General features: G+C 40.0%; 1 protein-coding gene across 1 annotated transcript in view; it reads right to left on the bottom strand.

Annotated features, from left to right (window-relative positions):
* Positions 1-880: 880 nt before the first annotated feature.
* PRKAR2B (protein kinase cAMP-dependent type II regulatory subunit beta) overlaps positions 881-27,822 on the bottom strand; it is a 109,497-nt gene continuing 82,555 nt past the window's right edge. Inside the window, exons 5-11 of the mRNA XM_065883689.1 lie at positions 23,339-23,445; positions 19,706-19,859; positions 14,970-15,071; positions 13,502-13,576; positions 3,902-3,967; positions 3,635-3,773; positions 881-1,145 (exon numbers count right to left, since the gene is read on the bottom strand). Of these exons, the coding sequence (XP_065739761.1) occupies positions 1,012-1,145; positions 3,635-3,773; positions 3,902-3,967; positions 13,502-13,576; positions 14,970-15,071; positions 19,706-19,859; positions 23,339-23,445 (777 nt within the window). The 3' untranslated portion in view covers positions 881-1,011. The remainder of the gene's footprint in view (positions 1,146-3,634; positions 3,774-3,901; positions 3,968-13,501; positions 13,577-14,969; positions 15,072-19,705; positions 19,860-23,338; positions 23,446-27,822) is intronic.

Genomic DNA, 27,822 nt, shown 5'->3' on the forward strand with positions numbered 1-27,822 from the left:
CGCAGTGGTTGAGAGTCTGCCTGCCGATGCAGGGGACACGGGTTCGTGCCCTGGTCTGGGAAGATCCCACATGCCGCGGAGCGGCTGGGCCCATGAGCCATGGCCATTGAGCCTGCGTGTCCGGAGCCTGTGCTCCGCAACGGGAGAGGCCACAACAGTGAGAGGCCCTCATACCGCAAAAAAAAAAAAAACAAAACAATTTGTGACATTAAATGTCAAACTCAAATTTTTAAAGATAACAAATACAGAGAACTGCAAAATGGAAAAAGGAAGCATAGATAGATGCTTTATGAGAAAAATAATGACCTTTCACCTAAAAAGAGTCTTCCCTATTATTGTAATGATTAAACTGCCTGTCCTTAAAACCACTGGAATATGTAGGTTACTGACATTATGCCAAAGAAGTCAAAAGGTACTTTATTGCAAAAATAGAAAAGGTCTTAAAATTGCATATGATGTTTTATACCATTTCACCAATAGGCCAAGGCCAGTACATAACTTACCAAGCCAGAAAAACTTGAAAACAAACATTACTAAGTTGTACGTACTATATATAGTGAGTTGTAAAAAGAATGTGATGCCATGCTGTATAGCATGATTCACTGCCAAGTTCCCTCTTACATGGGCGTAGTCATAACATATCAATCTGAGTGAGTCAAAATGAACACACATTGCCTATGACAATATCCTTTAATTATCTTCTTAAACACAGATACTTTCAGTATATTATAATCATCTGAATAAACCTTTCAGTCAAATCATAATTTTGTGGAGTAGAAAGTCATTTTATCAGTATGTCGATATTGTTTTGATCTACTCTTTTAGAAACTGATGTTAAAGCCTATTGACTATTGAATCACTACTCTGTTTACTGATACACTGTAAATGTAAAAAAAGGAAAAAACCTGAAATCACAGAAAATGCTTGGCATCTACACAAACACATTCTCAGTGGACTAACCACTACTGTGTAATTTTGTCACTATAGGTCTTCTTGCTCCATACTTTTGCTTCATGCAGTGGGTTCAACAATATCCATGTTTGTTCCAAACAGGGCAACTAATTGTTCTTCATAGGTAGCGATGTTCCTTTTCATAATTTCCATGCAAGGTCCCAAAAGCCTTTCAAATGCTTGCACATCCATGGCTAAGAAGAGGGGAGAATAAAAGAAAAATAACATTCTTTGCAAATCTGCAGAATTTCTAAGTCATTTATGGTATCTATTCCGCATATGTCAATGACGCAATGGCATTTTTAGATAAATATCAGATACAAGAAGAAGGCATAAAGATAAAAACATTCCACTTCGGAAAGGAAGCAGCCAGTGTCCCTTGGCAATATGATGTCCTATTGGTGGTTCCTGATCCAGGTTAAAAGAATGAGGGACTCTTATGTCAAGACCTTGGAATTTTAAAAATAAACTAGTTTTGATGTCACTACCTTAGTAATATGAACTCAAGGGCAGCAAGGGAGTGCTTTCTATCTCGTTTTCCCTTCTCAGTGTTTACGATGCTATGTTGTGAAGAATCCAAATGTTACCTTTTATGATTTTTATTCTTTTACACTATGGTCAACTCAAAACGGCAGCCAAAATAATAATTTTAGCCACTGTGTAAGTATGTGCTCTATGTCGCTTAGCTTGCCTATCTCGAGCATTTTCTAAAACTGAATTTATAATATACACATGAAAATATGATCATACTATCATACAAATTAAAGTACTTTATTTTTTGCCTCTCAAATTTGCAGAAGTAAAAAAGGCAATGTTGACAATAGAGTGAACAAACATTGTTGCACTGCTGGTACATGTAAATAAGTACAAATAAAAGTGATCTGGCAATATTTATCAAAAATGATAAAAAGAAAACCCACTTCCAAAAAGCATTTCTCAGGGAAAGTCCTATATGTGGAAAAGTAGTCTCTGCATACACCCACACAAAAAAGCTCTCCCCGACCCCCCAAAATGGAGCCAAAACTCCCCAAATTATTTAACAGTGGGGAATGATTAAATAATTCATAATGTGTATATTTACCTAATGTTACAGTCTGATGTAATAAATATGAGAAAATGCCTAAGCTATAACGGATGAAAAAAGCAGTTTACAAAACTGTTTTAAAACAGAAAACCCATACAAATAAAAAAGATGAGAAGGAATTATAATAGGACGTGGAAATTGCTGGGCGGTGGCGGTATTGGGTGACTCTTACTTTTTCCTGTATTTCCATCAGAAATACATCTACATGTGGAACAACTCCTACAGAACCCCTACTGAACGCTGGCAGAAGACCTCAGACTTGCCGAAAGGCAAGTATTTCTGTATTTCTCAAATTTAATGTGAATATAATAACTTATTATAGAAAAAAATTAATGGGATTCCACTCACATCGCCTTTACTCCTACTGTCTAATACCTCTACTCAGGGAAATTACCTGTCAGCTTCTAATTGTCTTCTTTTTCATCCAAGTATAACCCTTGATTAATATTATATTATTTAAAACCTTTGAAAAAGTTAATTCTCTAAGAAAATTCTGAGGATATTTGCAAATCTTAAGAACATCGAAGCTAAATTTATGCTACTAAACTGTGGATGAAGAGCACAGAGGGGCTAATTACTTCTGAATCATTTCCTTGAAGACATTGTCACCTAGGGACTTCCCTGGTGGTTCAGTGGTAAAGAATCCGCCTTACAATGCAGGGAATGCAGGTTCCATCCCTGGTCAGGGACCTAAGATCCCACAAGCCACGGGGCAACTAAGCCCGCACGCCACAGCTACCGAGCTCACGTGCCTCAACTAGAGCCCCCGTGCTGCAAACTACGGAGCCCACACGCTCTGGAACCCACGCGCCACAACCAGAGAAGAGAAAACCCACACGCCACAACTAGAGTGATGCCCGCGCGTCGCAACGAAAGATCCCGCGTGCCGCAATGAAGAACCCATGCACCACAACTAAGACCCGACACAGCCAAAAACAAATAAAAATAAATAATAAAAATAAATCTTTTAAAAAAGAGAGAAAATGTCACCTATACTGATAGCTCCTGAACTATATTTTTCATTATTAAACTAAGTTATGTCTCATATATAAAATCTCAGCTATATATAGATGTCTTCCAGCTGAAGATGGCATTTCTGCTGAGCTGCTGTGTGGTACACAGAAGTAATAAACAGCTGAACGAGATTTTATTGTGCTCCGACAAGCTTGAACCTTTGATTCCCAGTACAAGACGAGTAAGTATTCTTACAGACATTCCAGCTTGCCCTTCAAAGCTTAGTGTACCTTATAAAAATGCTGTTTGAGCCTTCCTTTTTTGAGGAACACAGTGTATGTTGTTTATTTAAAAAATTCGATATAAAACTTGGTACTCAGGGTTCTTATTTTAACGACATACTAAAATGTTATTTCATGCCTATAAAAAAGAACACAAAATTATAAGTGTGTGAAAAATTTTAAAGGAAAAATGTTGGCTTCTACAAATCGACTTTATAATGCAATGAATCCTAACCTTGTTGTATTTTGTGGCGACCATAAAACTTGTGAACCCAGTAAGATAATCTGTACAACATGAATACGTACAATGCAGACAGAATGGTTTCAACCAGGGTAAGCATGCCCAGGGCTGCGTGAGTCCTACCTAAACATTTGACGGTCCCGATGGCGTGTGCGGAAGCAGCTCGGGGCTTGTTAGTTACCAGAGCAAGTTCTCCAAAGTACTGTCCCCGAGAGCACCGAGCGATTTCTACTGCACCGTTCTCCTCCGCCTCTGACTTACCCTGACAAGGTGATGGAAAGTATTAACTTTGACTCAGCTTAAGAAAAGTAAAAGTTAACCTTAGTCTAAACATCAGAAGGAAAATCTATTATGTTTCTTGCTAATATTTCATAGATTTTTAGGACTTACCTTCCTTTTCATGGTAATTTTCACTTCTCCAGATTCTACAATGAAAAAAGAATCAGCCAAGTCTCCCTATCAGAATAAAACAAAAACTGAGGGTGAAAATGCAAGTTTAGCTGACGGCAATCCCGGCGCCCATCACACCCCTGAAATCAATCCCACCATGATTTGCCTGAAAGGTGAAACCCCACAGGAGCAGGCTATGTCCCCTTCTAAGTTGAGACGTTAAGATCGACAATTACATTGTAACAACTTCGTTTGTAAAAAATTATCTGAAATGATATACTATCTAGCAAGGTATTTCTGCTAAAACTAGCCAAGAAAATATGGCAAACAACACTGAGGTAAGAATTTTGCCTGAACTGCAGCCTGGATAAAGCACATAAATAGTTAGAAATGCTAGCACCGTTTCCCAGCAGCATTGCCTCTGTCAGCTGCTCCCATGCTAAAATGTGCCACTCTGTGTGTCCTAATCTACAAGCATCAGCATGGTGACCCAAGATAACCCAGCGACTCCCAAATAGAAGGAAGCAAGCAGACTGCTTAGGGAGCAGATGTGTGGGCCCAGATGTTTGTCCTGCATCTGGCTGGGGACCAAGCTCTAGATGCCAGTTTACTGACAAGCCACCTCAAGGCCCCAAAAAGATTTCTAAAAGGAAGTGTTGCCGTTTCTAACTACACATAGCCATATTCTCGTTTTGGATTTTAAACAAACTGCCTTGACTTCCAAGGATGCCTTCTGAATTAAGTACAGTAGTATAATTACAGAAGATAGCAGATACTGACCTCCCTAAGCCTCTCTGGAGAAACTGAGGTATTTCAAAACTCTTTAGTACAATTCAAGAAATACGGTATCAGATTATATCACAAGGAATGTTGAGTCTCGATTATACTATACTATAGTGCAGACCTGTATGTTTACAAATGCTTAAAAGACAACTAGTATCTAAAGATACCTAAATTCTAAGTATAGTATACATATCTAAATTCTAAGTATATAGTATACATATCTAAATTCTAAGTATAGTATACATATCTCCTTTCCCTTACCTTTATATCAGGTTTTCATAAGAGCTTCATGTTAAATTTTCAAGTATCTTAAATCATAATAGGTCTATCGACAGCCATGTAATTTTGCTTTCAAAACGTGCTCAAATTGCATGTACAACTAATGCATTAAGTCCTGTAGGTTGTGCCAATGTCACGTTCCTAGGTTTGATATTGTACTAGCGATGCAAGATGCACTGGGAGAAACTGGGTGAAGAGTTCATGGGACCTTTTTCAGCTTCCTGTGAACCTGTAATTATTTCAAAGTCATCTGAAAAAAATCATTTCAAAAGTGCTCTATACTTTGCGGTTTTTCAATTTATATCGTAGACCCTCAGCCTTGTTCTCTAATTTGTCTCTATGTCGTCCCAATCTCTGACTGCGCTAATCTGTATGTACGTGGGAAGTGTGGGAGGATTGATTTACTTGTTTATTTGCCTTCTAAAATAATTACTCTTGAGAGACCTTCAAGATGGCAGAGGAGTAAGACGTGCAGATCACCTTCCTCCCCACAAATACATCAGAAATACATCTACATGTGGAACAACTCCTACAGAACCCCTACTGAACGCTGGCAGAAGACCTCAGACTTGCCCAAAGGCAAGAAACTCCCCCTGGTACCTGGGTAGGGCAAAAGAAAACAGAAAAAACAGAGACGAAAAGAATAGGGACGGGACCTGCACCAGTGGGAGGGAGCTGTGATGGAGGAAAGGTTTCCACACACTAAGAAGCCCCTTCACTAGCAGAGACGGGAGTGGGGGGGGTGGGGGGAAGCTTCAGAGCTACGGAGGAGAGCACAGCAACAGGGGTGCGGCGGGTAAAGCGGAGAGATTCCCACACAGAGGATTGGTGCCGACCGGCACTCACCAGCCCCAGAGGCTTGTCTGCTCACCCACCGGGGCTGGGAGCTGAGGCTCGGGCTTTGGTCAGACCCAGGGAGAGGACTGGGGTTGACGGCGAGAACACAGCCTTATTAAGGGGGCTAGTGCGCCACGGCTAGCCAGGAGGGAGTCCGGGGAAAAGTCTGGAGCTGCCAAAGAGGCAAGAGACCATTGTTTCAGGGTGTGTGAGGAGAGGGGATTCAGAGCACTGCCTGAACGAGCCCCAGACAAGGGCGCGAGCCAGGGCTAAAAACGTGGACCCCAGAGATGGGCATGAGACGCTAAGGCTGCTGCTGCAGCCACCAAAAAGCCTGTGTGTGAGCATAGGTCACTATCCACACCGCCCCTCCCAGAGCCTGTGCAGCCCGCCACTGCCAGGGTCCTGGGATCCAGGGACAACTCCCCTGGGAGAACGCACGGCACGCCTTAGGCTGGTGCAATGTCACGCTGGCCTCTGCCGCCGCAGGCCCACCCCGCACTCCGTGCCCCTCCCTCCCCCCGGCCTGAGTGAGCCAGAGCCCCCGAATCAGCGGTTCCTTTAACCCCGTCCTGTCTGAGCGGGAACAGACGCCCTCTGGCGACCTACATGCAGAGGAGGGGCCAAATCCAAAGCTGAACCCCAGGAGCTGTGCGAACAAAGAAGAGAAAGGGAAATCTCTCCCAGCAGCCTCAGGAGCAGCGGATTAAAGCTCCACAATCAACCTGATGTACCTGCATCTGTGGAATACATGAATAGACAACCAATCATCCCAAATTGAGGAGGTGGACTTTGGGAGCAACTGTAGATGTGGGATTTGCTTTCTGCATCTAATTTGCTTCTGGTTTTACGTTTATCGCAGTTTAGTATTTAGAATTTATTATCATTGGTAGATTTGTTTATTGATTCGGTTGTGCTCTTCCTTTTTTTTTTTTAACATATAGGTATATATATTTTTTCCCTTTTTCTCCTTTTGTGAGCATGCATGTGTATGCTTCTTTGTGTGATTTTGTCTGTATAGCTTTGCTTTTATCCTTTCTCCTAGGGTTCTGGCTGTCCCTTTTTTTTTTTTTTTTGGTATAGTTTTTATTTAGGACTTGTTATCACTGGTAGATTTTTTTTTTGGTTTGCTTGCTCTCTTTCTTTCCTTTTTCTTTTCTTTATTACTTTTTAATTTTTTTATTCTTAATACTTGTTTTTACTTTAATAACTTTTATTATTTTTTTTTCTTTATCCCTTTCTTTATTTCTCCCTTTTCTTCTGAGCCGTGTGGCTGACAGGGTCTTAGTGCTCCTGGTGTCAGGTCTGTGCCTCTGTGATGGGAGAGCCGAGTTCAGGGCATTGGTCCACCACAGACCTCCCAGCTCCACGTAATATCAAATGGTAAAAGCTCTCCCAGAGATCTCCATCTCAACATTAAGACCCAGCTCCACTCCACAACCAGCAAGATACAGTACTGGACGCCCTATGCCAAACAACGAGCAAGACAGGAAAACAACCCCACCCATTAGCAGAGAGGCTGCCTACATAATAAGGTCACAGACACCCCAAAACACACCACCGGGTGTGGTCCTGCCCACCAGAAAGACAAGATCCAGCCTCATCCACCAGAAGAAAGGGACCACTCCCCTCCACCAGGAAGACTACACAACCCACTGAACCAACCTTAGCCACTGGGGGCAGACACCAAAAACAACAGGAACTACGAACCTGCAGCCTGCGAAAAGGAGACCCCAAACACAGTAAGTTAAGCAAAATGAGAAGAAAGAGAAACACGCAGCAGATGAAGGAGCAAAGTAAAAACCCATCAGACCAAACAAATGAAGAGGAAATAGGCAGCCTACCTGAAAAAGAACTCAGAGTAATGATAGTAAAGATGATCCAAAATCTTGGAAATAGAATGGAGAAAATACAAGAAACGTTTAACAAGGACCTAGAAGAACTAAAGAGTAAACAAGCAATGATGAACAACACAATAAATGAAATTAAAAATTCTCTAGGAGGGATCAACAGCAGAATAACTGAGGCAGAAGAACGGATAAGTGACCTGAAAGGTAAAATAGTGCAAATAACTACCGCAGAGCAGAATGAAGAAAAAAGAATGAAAAATATTGAGGACAGTCTCAGAGACGTCTGGGACAACATTAAATGCACCAACGTTCGAATTATAGGGGTCCCAGTAAAAGAAGAGAAAAACAAAGGGACTGAGAAAATATTAGAAGAGATTATACTTGAAAACTTCCCGAATATGGGAAAGGAAATAGTCAATCAAGTCCAGGAAGCACAGAGAGTCCCATATAGGATAAATCCAAGGATAAACACACCAAGACACATATTAATCAAACTGCCAAAAATTAAATACAAAGAAAAAATATTAAAAGCAGCAAGGGAAAAACAACAAATAACATACAATGGGATCCCCATAAGGTTAACAGCTGATCTTTCAGCACAAACTCTGCAAGCCAGAAGGGAGTGGCAGGACATATTTAAAGTGACGAAAGGGAAAAACCTACACCCAAGATTACTCTACCCAGCAAGGATCTCATTCAGATTCGACAGAGAAATTAAAACCTGTGCAGACAAGCAAAAGCTGAGAGTTCAGCACCACCAAACCAGCTTTACAACAAATGCTAAAGGAACTCCTCTAGGCAGGAAACACAAGAGAAGGAAAAGACCTAAAATAACAAACCAAAAACAATTAAGAAAATGGTAACAGGAACATACATATCAATAACTACCTTAAATGTAAATGGATTAAATGCTCCAACCAAAAGACACAGACTGGCTGAATGCATAGAAAAACAAGACCTGTATATATGCTGTCTACAAGAGACACACGTCAGACCTAGGGACACATACAGACTGAAAGTGAGGGGACGGAAAAGATATTCCATGAAAGTGTAAATCAAAAGAAAGCTGGACCAGCAATTCTCATATCAGACAAAATAGACTTTAAAGACTATTACAAGAGACAAAGAAGGACACTACATAATGATCAAGGGATCAATCCAAGAAGAAGATATAACAATTACAAATATTTATGCACCCAACATAGGAGCACCTCAATACCTAAGGCAAAAGCTAACAGCCATAAAAGGGGAAATCGACAGTAAAACAATCATAGTAGGGGACTTTAACACCCCACTTTCACCAATGAACAGATCATACAAAATGAAAATAAATAAGGAAACACAAGCTTTAAATGACACATTAGACAAGATGGACTTAATTGACATTTATAGGACATTCCATCCAAAAACAACAGAATATACTTTCTATTCAAGTGCTTACGGAACATTCTCCAGGACAGATCAAATCTTGGGTCACAAATCAATCCTTGGTAAATTTAAGAAAATTGAAACCGTATAAAGTATCTTTCCCGACCACAATGCTATGAGACTAGAGATATCAATTACATGAAAAAAATCTGTAAAAAGTACAAACACATGGAGGCTAAACAATATACTACTTAATAACCAAGAGATCACTGAAGAAATCAAAGAGGAAATCAAAAAATACCTAGAAACAAATAACAATGAAAACACGATGACCCAAAACCTTTCGGATGCTGCAAAAGCAGTTCTAAGAGGGAAGTTTATAGCAATACAATCCTACGTCAAGAAACAACTCAAATAAACAACCTAAACTTACACCTAAAGCAATTAGAGAAAGACGAACAAACCCCCCAAAGTTAGCAGAAGGAAAGACATCATAAAGATCAGATCAGAAGTAAATGTAAAAGAAATAAAGGAAACGATAGCAAAGATCAATAAAACTAAAAGCTGGTTCTTTGAGAAGATAAACAAAATTGATAAACCATTAGTCAGACTCATCTTTTAAAAAAAAGGGAGAAGACTCAAATCAATAGAATTAGAAATCAAAAAGGAGAAGTAACAGCTGACACTGCAGAAATACAAAGGATCCCGAGAGGTTACTGCAAGCAACTATATGCCAATAACATGGACAACCTGGAAGAAATGCACAAATTCTTAGAAATGCACAACCTTCCGAGACTGAATCAGGAAGAAATAGAAAATATAAACAGACCAATCAGAAGCACTGAAATTGAGACTGTGATTAAAAATCTTCCAACAAACAAAAGCCCAGGACCAGAAGGCTTCACAGGCAAATTCTATCAAACATTTACAGAAGAGCTAACACCTATCCTTCTCAAACTCTTCCAAAATATAGCAGAGGGAGGAACACTCCCAAACTCATTCTAAGAGGCCACCATCACCCTGATACCAAAACCAGACAAAGATGTCACAAAGGAAGAAAACTACAGGCCAATATCACTGATGAACATAGATGCAAAAATCCTCAACAAAATACTAGCAAACAGAATCCAACAGCACGTCAAAAAGATCACACACCATGATCAAGTGCAGCTTATCCCAGGAATGCAAGGATTCTTCAATATATGCAAATCAATCAATGTGATACACCATGTTAACAAATTGAAGGAGAAAAAGTATATGATCATCTCAATAGATGCAGAAAAAGCTTTCGACAAAATTCAACACCCATTTATGATAAAAACCCTCCAGAAAGTGGCTTAGAGGGAACTTACCTCAACACAATAAAGGCCATATATGACAAACCCACGGCCAACATTGTTCTCAGTGGTAAAAAACTGAAAGCATTTCCTCTAAGATCAGGAACAAGACAAGGTTGTCCACTCTCACCATTATTATTCGACATAGTTTTGGAAGTTTTAGCCACAGCAATCAGAGATGAAAAAGAAATAAAAGGAATCCAAATTGGAAAAGAAGAAAAGCTGTCACTGTTTGCAGGTGACATGATACTATACACAGAGAATCCTAAAGAGGCTACCAGAAAACTTCTAGAGCTAATCAATGAATTTGGTAAAGTAGCAGGATACAAAATTAACGCACAGAAATCTCTTGCATTCCTATACACAAATGATGAAAAATCTGAAAGAGAAATTAAGGAAACACTCCCATTTACCACTGCAGCAAAAAGAATAAAATACCTAGGAATAAACCTACCTAAGGAGACAAAAGACCTGTATGCAAAACACTATAAGACACTGATGAAAGAAATTAAAGATGATACAAACAGATGGAGAGATATACCATGTTCTTGGATTGGAAGAATCAACACCGTGAAAGTGACTATATTACCCAAAGCAATCTACAGATTCAACGCAATCCCTATCAAACTACCAATGGCATTTTCCACAAAACTAGAACAAAAAATTTCACAATTTGTATGGAAACACAAAAGACCCTGAATAGCCAAAGCAATCTTGAGAAAGAAAAATGCAGCTGGAGGAATCAGGCTCCCTGACTTCAGAGTATACTACAAAGCTACAGTAATGAAGACAGTGTGGTCCTGGCACATAAAACAAATATAGATCAGTGGAACAGGATAGAAAGCCCAGAGATAAACCCACACACATATGGTCACCTTATCTTTGATAAAGGAGGCAAGAATATACAATGGAGAAAAGACAGCCTCTTCAATAGGTGGTGCTGGGAAAACTGGACAGCTGCTACATGTATAAGAATGAAATTAGAACACTCCCTAACACCATACACAAAAATAAACTCAAAATGGATTAAGGACCTAAATGTAAGGCCAGACACTATAAACCTCTTAGAGGAAAACATAGGCAGAAGACCCTATGACATAAATCACAGCAAGATCCTTTTAGACCCACGTCCTAGAGAAATGGAAATAAAAACAAAAATAAACAAATGGGACCTAATGAAACTTCAAAGCTTTTGCACAGCAAAAGAAACCAAAAGGCCAAAAGACAGCCCTCAGAATGGGAGAAAATATTTGCAAATGAAGCAACTGACAAAGGATTAATCTCCAAAACTTACAAGCAGCTCATGCAGCCCAATATCAAAAAAACAAACAACCGAATCCAAAAACGGGCAGAAGACCTAAACAGATATTTATCCAAAGAAGATATACAGATTGCCAACAAAGTCTTGAAAGGATGCTCAGCATCACTAATCATTAGAGAAATGCAAATCAAAACTACAATGAGGTATCACCTCACACCAGTCAGAATGGCCATCATCAAAAAATGTAAAAACAATGCTAGAGAGGGTGTGGAAAAAAGGGAACCCTCTTGCACTGTTGGTGGGAATGTATATTGATACAGCCACTATGGAGAACAGTATGGAGGTTCTTTAAAAGACTAAAAATAGAACTACCATACGACCCCGCAATCCCACTCCTGGGCATATACCTTGATAAAACCATAATTCAAAAAGAGTCATGTACTACAATGTTCATTGCAGCTCTATTTACAATAGCCAGGACATGGAAGCAACCTATGTGTCCATCGACAGATGAATGGATAAAGAAGATGTGGCACATATAGACAACGGAATATTACTCAGCCATAAAAAGGAATGAAATTGAGTTATTTGTAGTGAGGTGGATGGACCTAAAGTTTGTCATACAGAGTGAAGTACGTCAGAAAGAGAAAAACAAATACCGTATGCTAACACATGTATATGGCATCTAAAAAAAAAAAAGGTTCTGACGAACCTAGGGGCAGGACAGGAATAAAGAGGCAGACGTAGAGAATGGCCTTGAGGACACAGGGAGGGGGAAGGGTAAGCTGGGACAAAGTGAGAGAGTGGCATGGACATATATACACTACCAAATGTAAAACAGATAGCTAGTGGGAAGCAGCCGCATAGCACAGGGAGATCAGCTCGGTGCTTTGTGACCACCCAGAGGGGTGGGATAGGGAGGGTGGAAGGGAGACACAAGAGGGTGGAGATATGGGGATATATGTATAGCCGACTCACTATGTAATAAAGCAGAAACTAACACACCATTGTAAAGCAATTATACTCCAATAAAGATGTTAAAAAATAATAATAATAAAATAATTACTCTTTTCTCAGCCTCACACACCTTGAATCTTGTTTCACATATATCGAAAGAGACAATATTTCAGATAAAGATTACAGTACAGAGTAATATTGTGATACAAAAATTACAGAATTTGTTAAAAATCTGTTTAAATCATGCAATCAATGCTTCAAAACTGTAACTAGGAAATAAGGTACTATCGTTGGTATGCTTTATCTGTAAAACTTAACTGTCTTCATAAATCCTACTTCTTGGTAGGTCTGTTCTAACCAAGATACGTATGTATTGCTTCTGGTTCCAATGGGATCTTAGAAAAGCATTAGGGGTTAAAGAGCATGCTGGCCCCCTTAGTGCCCGTAGCGCCTGGAAGCCAGTACAGTACATGGTGCAGCGTGTTCCCTTCTTGTTTTATTTCATCAGGAAGCAGCCTCAGGAAGTTTTGCCAATGAACCGATTGTGCAAACTTCTACATCTTCTGATGCACCTTCTGGGTCCTTATTAATAAATCTCATGGAGTGATAACCATTTGTTTTCCTCTTATAAATGACATTCTTTATACATGTGACCTTCATTCATGTCAGGTACAAATATAAAATTATGCAGAAATCCATTTGATGATTTAATACATATTCATTAAGAGTTAGTTACAAAAATAAAAATACTCAAAATAGATTGATGGCTGTAAATTAAACCATTTTTAACAGGTCATTTGATAGAATATTCATTTAACCCATCACTACATACTAACTATAGACACACATGAAAATTTTATGAAGACTTACAGTATATAGGAGTCTTTTGGAAAATAACCCCAAACTGAATCCATAAAAAGTATTATACCTGAGCAATGATTTGTTCTCCATCGTTGTATACTTTGGTGCCTATCACATCTACCACTTTCAGGCGCTCAGAAACCTATAAAGGAAAAAAGGATAATACCCTTGATAATACTGTATTTGTATTTAATAATACAATTACACTTGTATTTGATAATATAAATGGGTTTGAACCATGCAGGTCCACTTATATGCAGATTTTTTTCAATAAATATACAGTTGGCCCTCTGTATCCACAAATGTGGAACCCGGGGGCTAAGGAGGGACCAGTGTGAGGGACTTGAGCATCCGCAGATTTTGGTATCCACCGGGGTGGTCCTGGAACCAATCCCCGTGGAAACACAGGGACAACTATATTAAACAGACTAATCAGGTAGGTAATCGTAACTATTTCAGGGGTTTAAAAATGGTAGCCTATAGGCCAAATAAATTGAGCCGTGTGTGGGTTTGTGTGTGCGCATGTGTGTGTTATATTAACTGCCAGCATTTTAAACAAGTTTTTCATAAAAACTTAAATTTCCAGCTTCTCTTGAAGAATCAGCGCATTCAGCAACACTCAGCCCTTATTTCCATGCAGCAAAAAATAAACTCTGGTGGACTAGCAGCTGTTTCTTTAGATGGAGCACATGTTTTCAAGTTTACCATTTCTTCTTTTTATGTACCTAGCTCTGAAGGCATTTGAATTTCCAACCCCTGACCTATTTTTATTTAAAAAGATCTACTGCTGGAGAAGATCAGCTGCCCAATATGCATTCTGAAATGTGGCCCGAATTGCTTGCTACTCGGTGGATACTGACAAGCCAACAAAGAGACATGTTAGCAGACTGGTCCATCAACCCCAAGGATTCTGGCTGAGATGCTAGAAGGACGGCATTGCTTTCACTAAGGTGGGGAAGAGAGGGAAGAAGGTCTGGGATGTGTTAGGTCTGAGATGTCTTTTAGACATCCCAGAAGAAATGTTAAATATGCAGTTAGATACATGAGCCTAGTGTTCAAGGGCAGGGCCTTGCCTGGTGATGTCAATTTTAAGAAGCATCACCATAATAGACATTTAAAGCCAGGGGATTTGCCAAGTTCACCGTGTGAATAAGTGTAGCCTGAAAAAAGAGAGACCTTAGACTGTCAATTTTAAGAGGAAAGGAGGAAAGGAATAAAGAAGGAGAGGCCAGTGAGGACATTCTGTATTTAGATGACCTCTTCCTATAAAGGCTCTTGCCTATATTTATGTGATTAGTTTAAGTCTGCTTTTAGATAGAGACCACACATAAATCTGCTATAGATGCTCCTAGGGGTCTATTACTTGTAAACGACAAAACAAATGCAGTTACAGGCAGTAAAAAAAACACTGGAATCTTTTCAAATGAAAATATGGATAGATTATTATTCAAAGAAACCTTCTACAGAACTAAGTATTCCTAACAAAACAGAATCTTTTAAAGCAAAATAAAATAAAAGCACAAACATATACTTACTTCCAAAGATTTAAGGAATGGCAGTGACTCAATAAAGCTTTCATACATTTTTCTCTTTTTGGCATTATTTTTTACAATTATCCTCCTGAAGGTTACCCTGTCCTAAAGGCAGAATATCAAATACAAAGATAGTTAAAAAGGTAGACTTTATGGAAAAAGGAAGTTTGAAGAAATAGTTTCATTTATTCCCTGTAAGGAACAAACAATAATTGAAGATTTTGAAATAGAAAATTAACATTACTATCCTTCTAATATGACTCATTTCAGATTTTTATTTCTTTAAGCAAAATATAGAACCATATTCATGTTTTTTAAAGAAAGCAAGTTTACTTTTTATTCAGAACAGAGATCTGACCAACATGTAACTGGCGGGCTACACCCAGTAGGTGGCGCTGTCGCACCATTAAAAAAATATACCAGCTCCTTGCTCGTTTTCCACCCCCAGCTTTTTGAGATACAATTGACCTACAGAATATTGTGGAAGTTTAAGGTACACAACATGTTGATTTGATATATATTGTTAAATGATTACCACAGTAGGGTTAGTTAACACCTCTATCACCTCACATAATTACCACTTCTTTTTGGTGGTGACAACGTTTAAGATGTACTCTCTTAGCAGCTTCCAAGTATGTAACACAATATTGTTAACCATAATCATCATTTGTACACTGGATCCTCAGAACTTATTCATTTTATAACTGCACCGCCCCCCACCCCAGGCCCTGGCAACCGCCATCCTACTCCATTTCTATGAGTTCAAACTAGCACTGAGTTCTTTTGCTATAGATAACAGCCCTGGAGTGTTACAATTCGGTGGGACATGACTAGCATTGTTTTTGAGGTATAACTGGCATACGACATTATATTAGCTTCAGGCATACAACATAATGATTCAACATTTGTACATATTGTGAAATGATCACCACAATAAGTCTAGTTAACATCCGTCACCTCACATAGTTACAGAATTTTTTTCTTATGATGAAAACTTTTAAGATATACTCACATAGCAACTTTCAAATATACAATACAGTATTATTAACTGTAGTCACCCTGCTGTACATTACATCCCCAGGATGTATTTATAACTGGAAGTTTGTACCTTTTGACTCCCTTCACCCGTGACCAGCATTTTTATAAAAAAAAAAACAAAAAAACAGAATAGGAAATCTGAGTGTGCATCCCTTTTAGTAAAGTGTTGAGTTATATATTTATTTCAGTTATACACAAAGGCACACACACACATGCACTGGTGGTGACATTTCCTAATGTGTTTCTTGTGGGTTGCGGTAAAAAATACATGAAAACCAGTATTAGAAAATGGTTTTAAATCATGAAAGTACAATGTAAAGAGATGCTGAAAAATTCGTGACTCTAGGGTTTCTGTCACTTTTAAAAAGGTGCACAGAAAAACTACAACTTTCTTGAGCAGACTCTGATTCCAGCGTTTATCATGCTCATCATTCTAAAATGTCCCTATGTTTATACTACTTAACCTCAAAGATACCACAATGAATTAAGGAACTAGAGAAAACTTTAAAGGTAACGGCTCAAAAAATGGTTTTCCTACAAATTTTATATTTTAAAAATTCCTACAAAACATTATTTTAGTTCTCAGTTAAGAGCCCCTAGAATTATGTTACTTCAGCAGACACTGATAACTATACCATCTTAATATAAAATAAAATTAATTGGGATATGTTCTTTAATTAATAAATTACTATGCCAACGTATTAGGGCTGAATTTAAATGAACTGATACGATGGAGAAAAATACCAGTGAGGATGTAAGTCTCTAGGAAATTAAACATCCTGTTCTCCAATTTAGTTTACTACAATTTTATAAGGGCTGTAATTTGGACTTGTTGTACTCTTAATCATTTTCTTAAAAAAGAGAAAAAATGTCAAGATAATTAGTAAAAATATTGAAATAATTTCCAAGTCTGGTTCTGCATCAGAATCAGCTGTTGTGTTTTTTTTAAAAAAGGTTTATTCTAACATCCCGGACTTTAATGACTCAAAATCTCTGCATATAGGACTCTATAATGATCTGTATTTCATAAAAGCTCCCCGAGTGATTCAGATATATAATCAGGTCTGGGAACCAGATGCAACACCATTTTATGAACAGAGTTTACTGCAAAACAGAGAAGACTAGAAATAGGTTAGCAATTTAGAAATTAACCATAATGAGCTACACATCTCAGGAAAAATTTTCTATCAGTGGCCCACCTCTTCACACCCACTGTGACATATAAATAAAATCCACAAAGTCCCATTTCAAATGTTTTCATCCTAGTCATTTCAATCAATCATTGCTCCTCTGAATCACCAGCATGGTCTTGTAGATCAGTTGATCCCCCAAGGCTAACAGTGACCTAGTCTTATTTACAAAGTTAAGACTATTCTACAAAGGACTTTTCTCTTGAGATTTGCTTATCTTTACACCTGCACTTATGTGGCAGAGCTCCAACCCGTTGGTCTTAAAAGCAAAATCTCTTTTCCACTCAGCTTTTGCTGAAAGGGGGCTAGTTAGGCGAGCTGCTAAGAAAGCAGGTTCGAAGTATTAATTGATTCTGTTAATTATTATAATTTTTAAAAAACACCTGCTGCACTTATGCACATCCCCAAGGTGATCATCACAAACTGCCCCACTTTCATAAAGCTTGAAACATGTACAGATTAGTAAAAAAATCTCTGAAAATGCTTAATCCTACCTGAGAACGTAAGTATCACACGCACTGGGAAATGCTGGGCCTTTGTCCCTAGTTTAAGGTACCTTCCAGGGCTGAGAACTTTCAGTATTCAAAGGGCCAACCCGCTAAGTGTGTGACCTTGTTCCAAGGACCTGCAGGGAGAAGCCTTCCTTACCATGTGACAGTCTGACCCTGGCTGGCAACCGTATCAGGATGATTAAATTTTAAATGATACCTTCCTTAATGAAAGAGATAGAGACCCGGGGCTATGAGGGCAGGCGAATGCTTCCTAGGGGCCAAGTCCGCTCGGGTTTGGAGTGTTTATTTTGCTGGCTTTGGGTATTCCAGTCTTTGATAACCCTTAAGACACTTCAGCTCCCTTCTACCTGAAACAATTCCAATTTTGCTTCCACCACTTAAAAAGTGACTCATCACATTTTTAATAAGTAAACAGCAACTGCCTGGGTCTAATAAGAAGAAATGCACAATATGTCGTTTCTCTGATCAAGAGCTATTTTTATCAGTTGGATGCACGTCGGAGTCAAAGGCTGAATAATGTGTAACTTCTCTGAAGCTACAGTCCTTGGGAAGGAGATTGTTAGCAAACTTCCTGTTACTTCAACCTCGTCTCCTGCCACGAAAGGATTTGAGAGAAATAACCGAGTAAACGCATGTCAGAACTATAGGATGGGACGTTTTCAACAATTTTAAAAGGAAATACAAGTATTGTCAACACTCCCTTTAAATCAGGGCTGTTTAAAGTGTGTTCTGGGCACCGGCAGCCACTGGTGTCTGCTGGGAGCTGGTGAGAAATGCAGAATCACAGGCCTCATCCCAGACCCGGTGAATGTGAATCTGCATTTTAACTGGATTCCCAGGTGATCCCTAAGCACCAGATTAAACACAGTCCAGAACCAGCTGGACTTGGGTCGGCTACTCTGCATCCTAAGATCATCTATGAAAAGAATCTCCCTCCCCCCCAACCCCAATTTTTTTTTTTTTTAATATTCATTTACTTGGCTGTGCCGGGTCTTAGTTGCGGCACATGGGATCTTCGTTGCAGCATGTGGGATCTTTAGTTGCGGTGTGCGGGGGTCTTTAGTTGCAGCATGCGAACTCTTAGTTGTGGCATGCAGCATCTGGTTCCCTGACCAGGGATTGAACCCGGGCCCTCTGCACTGGGAGCATGGAGTCTTGGCCGCTGGGCTGCCAGGGAAGTTCCCCAAATGTCTTTAAACCAACTTTTAAGTCTTGTAGAAACAGCACCATTAAGAAATTTTCTTTAAAAGCCCAGGTCTGAGAGTCCCAACCCTGAGAGTCTGATTAAGTTTGTCTGTGGTAGGGCCTAGGTAAGAGAATTTTCTTTTTTAACACCTCCAAGAAATTCTGATGTGCATCCAGGTGAGAAGCACAGGCACCAAGTATTTTTTCTCCACACAGCCGCTTGGCAATGCAAAGTTGTTACCAATCAATTTACACAGCACGGAGAGACTCAGTTTATAGTGGTTTCTCAAGCATGCATGAGAATCACCCAGTGGGCTTGCTCAAATACAGACTGCTGGGTCCCATCGCCAGAGTTTCTGAGTCAACGGGCCTGAATCAGTAAGTGGGGCATCAATTTGCATTTCTAGCAAGTTCCCAGGTGATAGAGATGCTACAGGTCAGGGGCCCACACTCTGGGAACCACAGATGATAATATTTACCACAGACAGCTATCTGAGAAAAGAGCACTGAAGCCTTTGTGTGGCTGGTTGGTTTTTAAGAGTGAGTAAAAGAGGAACATTTTGGATCTGAGTGTCTTTCCCACGGCCAGTAGGTTAAACTCCTGACTCAATTTGGGAAAAGAACATGAAGATTTAACTCAGCACAGTCCTAGTGTCCAATCGTTCAGCATCTAGTAGTTGCTTAATAAATTCCCTGATGACTGATGATGATCCCAAATAAATCTACCTAGTAGAACTAAAATACTGTAGCCACCTGGCTTCTGTCATAATGATTTTTACAAATGACATTCAGGTCAAATAAATACTTCACTCACCAAGCCCCACAGAGCACCGGGAGAGGTAGCGGTGATTGTAGCTGCTCTGGGCGTATTGTACATTAAGGCCAGTTCGCCAAAACTCCCACGATTGTCATAGTTGCCAACACACCTTCCAACACCATCACATTTCACGTAGATATCAAATGTTCCTCTGTTGCACATGTGAAAAAGAAGACGTAAAAGTAATTCAAGTAAAATCTCATCACGATGAAACATGAGCCCTGGGAAATACAACCTCATTCTTTTTTTAAAAAAAATCATTTATGGCTTAGTCTTATTGCTGGGACATCATAACACATTCACCCAGTTAAAATTTAAATGTCTAGAAGGGTGAATAGTGCCCTGGCCCAGCCATTCAGTTTCCTCCCAGATCCGCCACTGCCCCCAGCTTCTTCTACATCCTTGAAGAGGTCTTTACATCGGGGAGAAGCAGGAAGGAGCTGGCTGGGTGCACTGGGAGCCTTCCGCAGGCACAGTAAGGCAACAGGGGTCCTCCCTGAGACGTAAGACACACGCAAGGGTGGCAGCTGAGGATGGGCTCTTAGTTTCCTTTCCCCTCTAATGACAACAAGGAATAAAAGGGCATCAATATGTGAAAAAGACACCACCAGTTCCGGACAAGCAGGAAGAAGAGAGCATCCACGGGACGAGGGTAAGGCCCATCCATGTGTCTGTTGTCTCATCGTCTGGGGCAAATGAGACTAAACAACAAATATTTAAGGTATTGAAATAAATGATAAAAATATAACTAAGACTGCAACCAAATGCAATATGCCAAGACAACCACCTGAAGGAATGTGTGTGAGTCTGCTGACTGCAGTGACCTCTGAGTATAAGAATTGGGGAGGATTCTAGGGACATTCACTGTGTAATTCAAGAGTTTTCGTTTCTAAAACGAATATGTATTACTTTTGAGATCAGAAGAAAATAATTTTTAAAAAGAATATAGCTCTAACAGTCTGGTCAGGCACTGCTGTACAGTACTTACAGGGTCCTTTATAATCTATAGGAGGGGCCGGCCAGCTGAGGCCCAAGACTGGCTGCCTGCTTCTGTAAATCAAGTTTTATTGGAAAGACAAACACACCGGCGGTTTCTGCATTCTCTGTAGCTGACTTGTGCTATGACAGCAGAGTTGAGTAGCTGCAACACAGACCTCATGGCCCAGAAAGCCTGCAAAATTTACTCTCTGGCTCTTTATACCATCTGGCCCTTCATGTTAGACTGACCCCACAATCTAAAAGTGGTAGAAATTCAGGCTAAATATCTGATCCTGGTCTTTTCATAGTCTTTCTGTGCTTATCTTTTAATTGGGTTTCTTCTTCTAGGCAAGTAAAACAGTCACTGCGCTGCATATTATCCAGACCCTATATTTCTGGAAACTGCATTCTTGTTGTGGAGAACTGGTTTTCCAGGTACTGTATCTTTATCAGGGAACACGGTTTCAAGGCTTGCTGAAACACCTGTGAGGGCAGACAGGAGAAATTCTTTGGCTTTATTTTGTTGGCTAAACTCTAGCAAAGACAAAACAGGGAGTGCTTTTAAGGTTAAGAAAGGATTATGAATAGTAAAGATACCACAAAAGCAAACACATAAGATATTAGAGACAAAAGATATTCATGAATAAGAATAACTGGCTTTTAATATAATTCACAGCTAGAATGGCTGCCTCAGGGATACCCTCCAGAATTTGTTTCTCGAATAGTTATTTTTCAAGTATAGATTAATTTTTCTATTTAGACTCTTTACACATTTGCATGAAAACTGTTTTCTATGTTTTCTACTTTGAATAGGATAAAATACACAACAAACGTGTTGACGAGAAGTACAGTGAGCTACTAGTCCAGTTGAAATCATATCAGTCTAAAAATCTGCTAAAATACCGTGTGCTGCATTTTCATATAGATTTCTCCCCTGAGAACATGAAGCCCTGGGCAGGGCAGAGCCACCAAAAGAGCACACACAGTGGCCAAGAGACCCAGATGCTCGGTCTGCTCCACACTCATCATCTGGGTGACCTTCGCCGACTCACGTCACTTCTGTGGGCCTGAAAATTGTCATCTGTCGAAAGGGTGACGAGGATCTAACTGAAAAGGGAAGGTGCTATATACAAACGTAAGGCGGTTTTATAGTCAAAATACCTACTAAAAGAAAATTATTCCTGTACTACCTTTAGGGTTCGCACAGACCCCTACAATTCAATACGATTAAACAGCTGAGTGAATTTCTGAGGTGTTTCATTGATGAAAGCTGTTAATGGTACAAGAATCATGACTTTAATTTACATGTGGGACAATTCTAAAATCAGAGAGTCTAGCCCCAGCCCTGGCTAGTGCAGCTCTCCCGGGTCACCACGGACTTAGGGGTGAGGGACTGAGGGACTCAGAGAGCATGTGCTACTGATGCATGAAAGGTACCACCCACAGAGCCCAGATCAGGGAACAAGTGCTAAGCAGATGGGGGCGGGGGGGGGGGATTTTCTGCGGAGCCTCTGAGTAGAACACAACTTGGCCCAGGGAAGCAAATGTAATCCGACAAATCAGGCTGGGAGATGATTTGTGTTCCATGCAAACAGGGCGGGCGTTGGTGGTGGTGGGGTGCTTGGGGAATCCAAACGGTGGTGGTGGGGTGCTTGGGGAATCCAAACGTCTCATCAACACCTCATCACCATGTTACAGAAGTGCAGAAATGAAGACTCAGTCCAGGCTGCGCACCTTTTACATCTTAGGGTTGTTACCTAAGTATTGCTAAAAGCACACTGTTCTTTTTTTTTAATGTTATTTTAATTTTTTACAGCTGATTTTAATTTAATTTTAGTTTTTGATACAGCAGGTTCTTATTAGTTATCTATTTTATACACATCAGAGTGTACATGTCAATCCCAATTCATCCCCCCCAGCCACCCCGCTTTCCCTGCATGGTGTCCATACGTTTGTTCTCTACATCTGAAAAGCACACTGCTCTTGGATGGAGTCAAGCACAACTTAAACTTTCTGAAATTAGATTTTCAACATAAATGCAGGCCTTCTCACTTAACTTCTCTACAGAGTTTTTAACAGACAAATATGATAATGCATAAACAATTTCTGGAAAGACACGCAAATTACTCACTCTGCTGATTAGATGATGCTAAAGCAGTAGGAAGAGAGACTAACTTTTCACCTTAGGCCCCTCTGAAATACCTGAATCTTTCAAACCATTAGCATGTTTTACTTCATTAAGTAATAACAGAAGAAACTTTTTAGAAAACATAATAACAGATTGAGTTATATGGATTCAATATCCCAGATGTTGTATTATGCTGCTATTCTCACAGTAACAGCCATCTCTAACTCTGTAACAGGCATCACTACCTCTCAATTAGAAGTTAACAAATGAGGAGGCTCCCAGTAAATGACAGATTTCTAGATTAACCAAAAGTCACCAGTCTTCCAAACACTATGCCTCTTTCCATGAGGTAGCACGGTTTCACTGCATGGGTTCACTGTAGGTGTGTAGGGCCAGTTACACAGGAATATGGGTAAAAAGGGAATAGCAATTGTCGTACATTAATCTGTCAGGCGTTATAATAGCCACTGAGATTTCCACAAAAGGTTCATTACCTTTCAGCAGTGAAGTTACACAAAACTTACCTATCGATTACATAAAAGTTGTCGCCATCATCACCTTGATCAATTACATGTTCCCCTTCTTTGACCAATTTTTCAAACATGGCATCTAATACTTGAGACATCTGCTCCTATTTTTCAAAAAAGAAAAGACAATCTTTGTTTATCTAGAACATGTTTAGCTTTATATTTAAAGAACCATAATTAGCTTATACTTCTGTGAACAAGCTCAAAGAAATGGAAATATCATCACTGCCATTAAGTCTTGTCAAAAAAAAATACACAGAGGGCTTCCCCGGTGGCGCAGTGGTTCAGTCCGCCTGCCAATGCAGGGGACGCGGGTTCGTGCCCCAGTCCGGGAGGATCCCACATGCCGCAGAGCGGCTGGGCCCGTGAGCCGTGGCCACTGAGCCTGCGCGTCCGGAGCCTGTGCTCTGCAATGGGAGAGGCCACAACCGTAAGAGGCCCGCGTACGGCAAAAAAAAAAAAATACACAGAATAGTCCTCCTCACCACATACAAACCAGATGATTATATATTTACTCTCGTATTCAGTACCTGAATAAAAGTAATAATTAGCCTATTTCAGAATATTTGCAACTATCACTACCTTAATATGAAAAATTAACCACCAAGCCATCATATACCTTGTGAAATATAACCTTAGCAACTAATATGATCAAGTTAACAAAGAACTACTGCAAATATCTTTTAAAGATACCTAAACTTTTAAAAAACTTCCCTATTTTAGTCATCACTAGAATTTATATAGAGATTACCTAAATATTTAGTGAATTTAAATCCTGACTCCAATCCTTCTTGGTTTAGCACTGAAAACAAAACAGAAACCAAACCAACAAAAGCAAAACCAAAAAAGATTGTAGCCAATATTCCACCACTATCCTTTGTCACTAAGGTTCTCTTCAAGAAGCAACCATATACCACCCTAGGACAGATTTATTAAAACTGAAGCCAGAAACATCAAACCTATCAGTCAGCAACTATTTAAAAATTTTTATTCTGCTGAAGTGTGTTTGTCAAGGCTTAAGGATAAACCTTACCTAGTGAGAATAAACTAGGAGGCAAAAGAAATCTTTCCTCAGAACAAATACAGGAACAATTCAAAAACCTCTGAATAGTTAAAAACAAATGGATATGGAGAAACAGCATGGTGCACAGTGACAGAAAAGTCAGAAGTCATAAGAAGGCTTCAAGTAACTCCCAGGCCAAAATCAATTAGTAGTATAAACAAATTAAGGAGCTGAAGACAGATTAGAGGGTGAAAAAGATGCAAGTGGAAAACACAGGTTGAAGAAACAAAATATTCTGGATCAGAGCATGAACAGACCATGTGTGATTCTCTTCTTTTTGAGACACCATTAACATTTCATAGAGACTATCAAGGTACTACTCCACAACCATGAGAATGGGAAGGGGAAACCGGAGGAGAGATTTCTAGAGCAAAGGGAAGTGAAATGGGGGCAGAGAGAGCATGCAGCCCAGAGAAGGGCAGGTGGGCCTGCAGTGTGGAGGGACTGACCACCTATCAGAGCTCCAGAGGCTCCAGACTGGGAAACACCTGGTCCGGTCAGAACGGGACTGAGACACAGCTGAAACAGGTAGACCGATTCAAAATCCTCCACGATCAGTTGATACCTTCCTTCCAAATGCCTCAACCCTGAGCACAGAACACCTGGCAACCAAATATTAACCCCAATTCTTCCCAGACAAAAGAGCAGAGTCAGGTTCTTGGGAGAAGCTAAATAAATAAGAGAGAACTAGAACAGCTACTGTGAAGATTGGTGCCCTGGAACAAGGACCTTCACTTGCTGGGATGAGGGGTTCCCCCATGTTAACAGCTGGCCCCCTGTCACTCAACCAGCAGGACACTGGTGGACAGCCCTGCCATACTTATTCAGGGCTCCACATCAGCTTTCCGTGGCCCCTCTGGTAGCCTACAAGACTAATATAAACAGCAGTATGACACCAAATGAGCTAGAAAATTCAAGAACAGCGATGAGCTTTCAGAAAGTTCTACTTTGTATACCCAGAGATGTTCAAGACAATGTTATATCCATGAGATGAAAAACAGGCTATTTAGAAAAAGAGCCAATCAGAGAAAAATGGGTAAGTTGAAAACTGATAACATGATTACCACATTTTTTTCTGCCTTTTAAATACTTGATTTTTGAGAGCAGTTTTAGGTTCACGGCAAAATGGAGCGGAAAGCATACAGAGTTCCATAAGCCCCCTGCCTCCACCCAGCCTCTCCCCTACTGTCAACATCCCCACCAGCGGGTACATTTATTACAAGTGATGAACCTACACCGCCATCATTATCATACAAAGTCCGCAGCTGACATCTGGGTTCACCCTTGGTGCAGTGCTGTACACTTGGCGCGTTTTGACAAATGTGTAACATGTACCCCCCATTACAGAATTTTCTTGTAAAAGAACTAAGAAGGTAAATTAAAATAAAAACTTCAAAGAAAGTCGACAGATGAAAAGACAGAAGCTCTAGACAAAGTGATATTAGAGATAACAAAGGGGAGAAAATAATCAAAGAAATATGTGATGTATTTTCCAGAACCACAGGATATACGTTTTCAGACTGAAAGGGCTCACTCAAGGGCCCGGCACAATCAAGGACCAGAACCTCCACACACACACGATAGTGTGGTTTTAGAACATCAAAGATACAGACCTGGGCTTCCCTGGTGGCGCAGTGGTTGAGAGTCCGCCTGCCGATGCAGGGGACGTGGGTTCGTGCCCCGGTCTGGGAAGATCCCACATGCCGCGGAGCGGCTGCCCCCGTGAGCCATGGCCGCTGAGCCTGTGCGTCCGGAGCCTGTTGCTCCGCAGCGGGGAGGCCACAACAGTGAGAGGCCCGCATACCGCAAAAAAAAAAAAAAAAAAAAAAAAGATACAGACCTGACCTGCAAAGCTTCCAGAAAAGGGGGAAGGGGCTCTTAAAAACACAAAAAGATGTTCAACTTCTTTCAAAATAAAGAGGAATGCAAATCAAAATTGAAAGGAGATACCCTTTTTCACCTGCCAGATTCAGAAACATAAAAATGTTAGACTAACACACTGGTGGAGATGGTGTGGGAAGGAGGGTTCCTCCGGCAGACGGCTGATGGGAACGGGTCTCAGAGGGGGCGCACTGTCAACAGTCGGTATCATTTCAAACACGCTACCCGTCACCTCACTATTCCTTGTCTAGGAAGTTATTCTATAACACATTTGTGAAATGACATGTGCATGGGCATTTTTCACTGCAAAATGTACATTGTAATAGCAAAGAATTGAAAACTCAAGCTTATCTACAGGTCTCTGGATAAATAAGTTTGATACATCCATGCATTGGAAAGCTATGCAGCTATTAAAAAAAAAAAAGTATGGATTTTAAGACCCCTATCTTTTACTGGAGTTGCTGACAAGCACGAGAACACTCAAAGAAGGGCAATCAGGAAATCTGAAACCCTGATGTAGGAGGAACTTCAGCGAACACATGCTATCTGCAGCCACAATGATGATGTCGGTGATTCCAGAGGCCAGGACTGGGACTGCTGGGTGGAAGATGCTGGAGATTTTGGAACAATGTAAAGACCTGCCTAAGAAGGACAGCTGTCTAGCAGTGACAGGGCAAAGAGATGAGCTCCCTGTTCCTGTCAAGACAGGCTCCCCACCTTCCACATGCTCAGTGGTTTTCAAACTGTTTTCTGGAAGCCAGGGACTTTGAGGAGGTGCTTCAGTGATCGATTCTGTAAACAGCTGATTTTTTTAAACCATTTTTTAGAATTGAAGTATAGTTAATTTACAATATTGTGTTAGTTTCAGGTGTACAGCAAACTGATAAACTTATACACATACATTTCAGATTTTTTTCCCCTTATAGGTAATTACAAGATATTGAATATAGTTCCCTGTGCTATATAGTAGGTCCTTGTTGATTATCTATTTTATATATAGTAGTGTGTATATGTTAATCCCAAACTCATCCTTAAAGTGTGTTCTAACCACTAAATATTAAAACTAAAGTAAATCAACATGTTCGGATGGATTACATATACATTTTTTATGAAGTAAAATTTCATGTCACATAAAATTAACCATTTTAAAGTGGACTAGTGGCCACAAAGTTGTGCAACCACCACCTGTACCTACTTTCAAAACGTTTCCGCAAAAGGAAACCGTGCACCCATTAAGCAGTCATTCCCCGTTCTCCCCTCCCACTAGGCCCTGGCAGCCACCAATATGTTTTCTGTCTCTATGGATTTACCTATTCTGGATATTTCATATAATGGAATCACACAATACATGATCTTTTGTGTCTGGCTTACTTCACTCATTATAATGTTTTCAAGGTTCACCTATGTTACAGCATATATCATACTTCATTCCCTTTTATGGATGAAAAATATTCCACTATATATATATACGAACACACACCACAATTTACTCACCCATTCACCTGTCGACGGACACTTGGGTTCTTTCCACCTTTTG

This window comes from Phocoena phocoena, chromosome 9 (genome assembly GCF_963924675.1).
Source record: "Phocoena phocoena chromosome 9, mPhoPho1.1, whole genome shotgun sequence".
Lineage (NCBI taxonomy): Eukaryota > Metazoa > Chordata > Mammalia > Artiodactyla > Phocoenidae > Phocoena > Phocoena phocoena.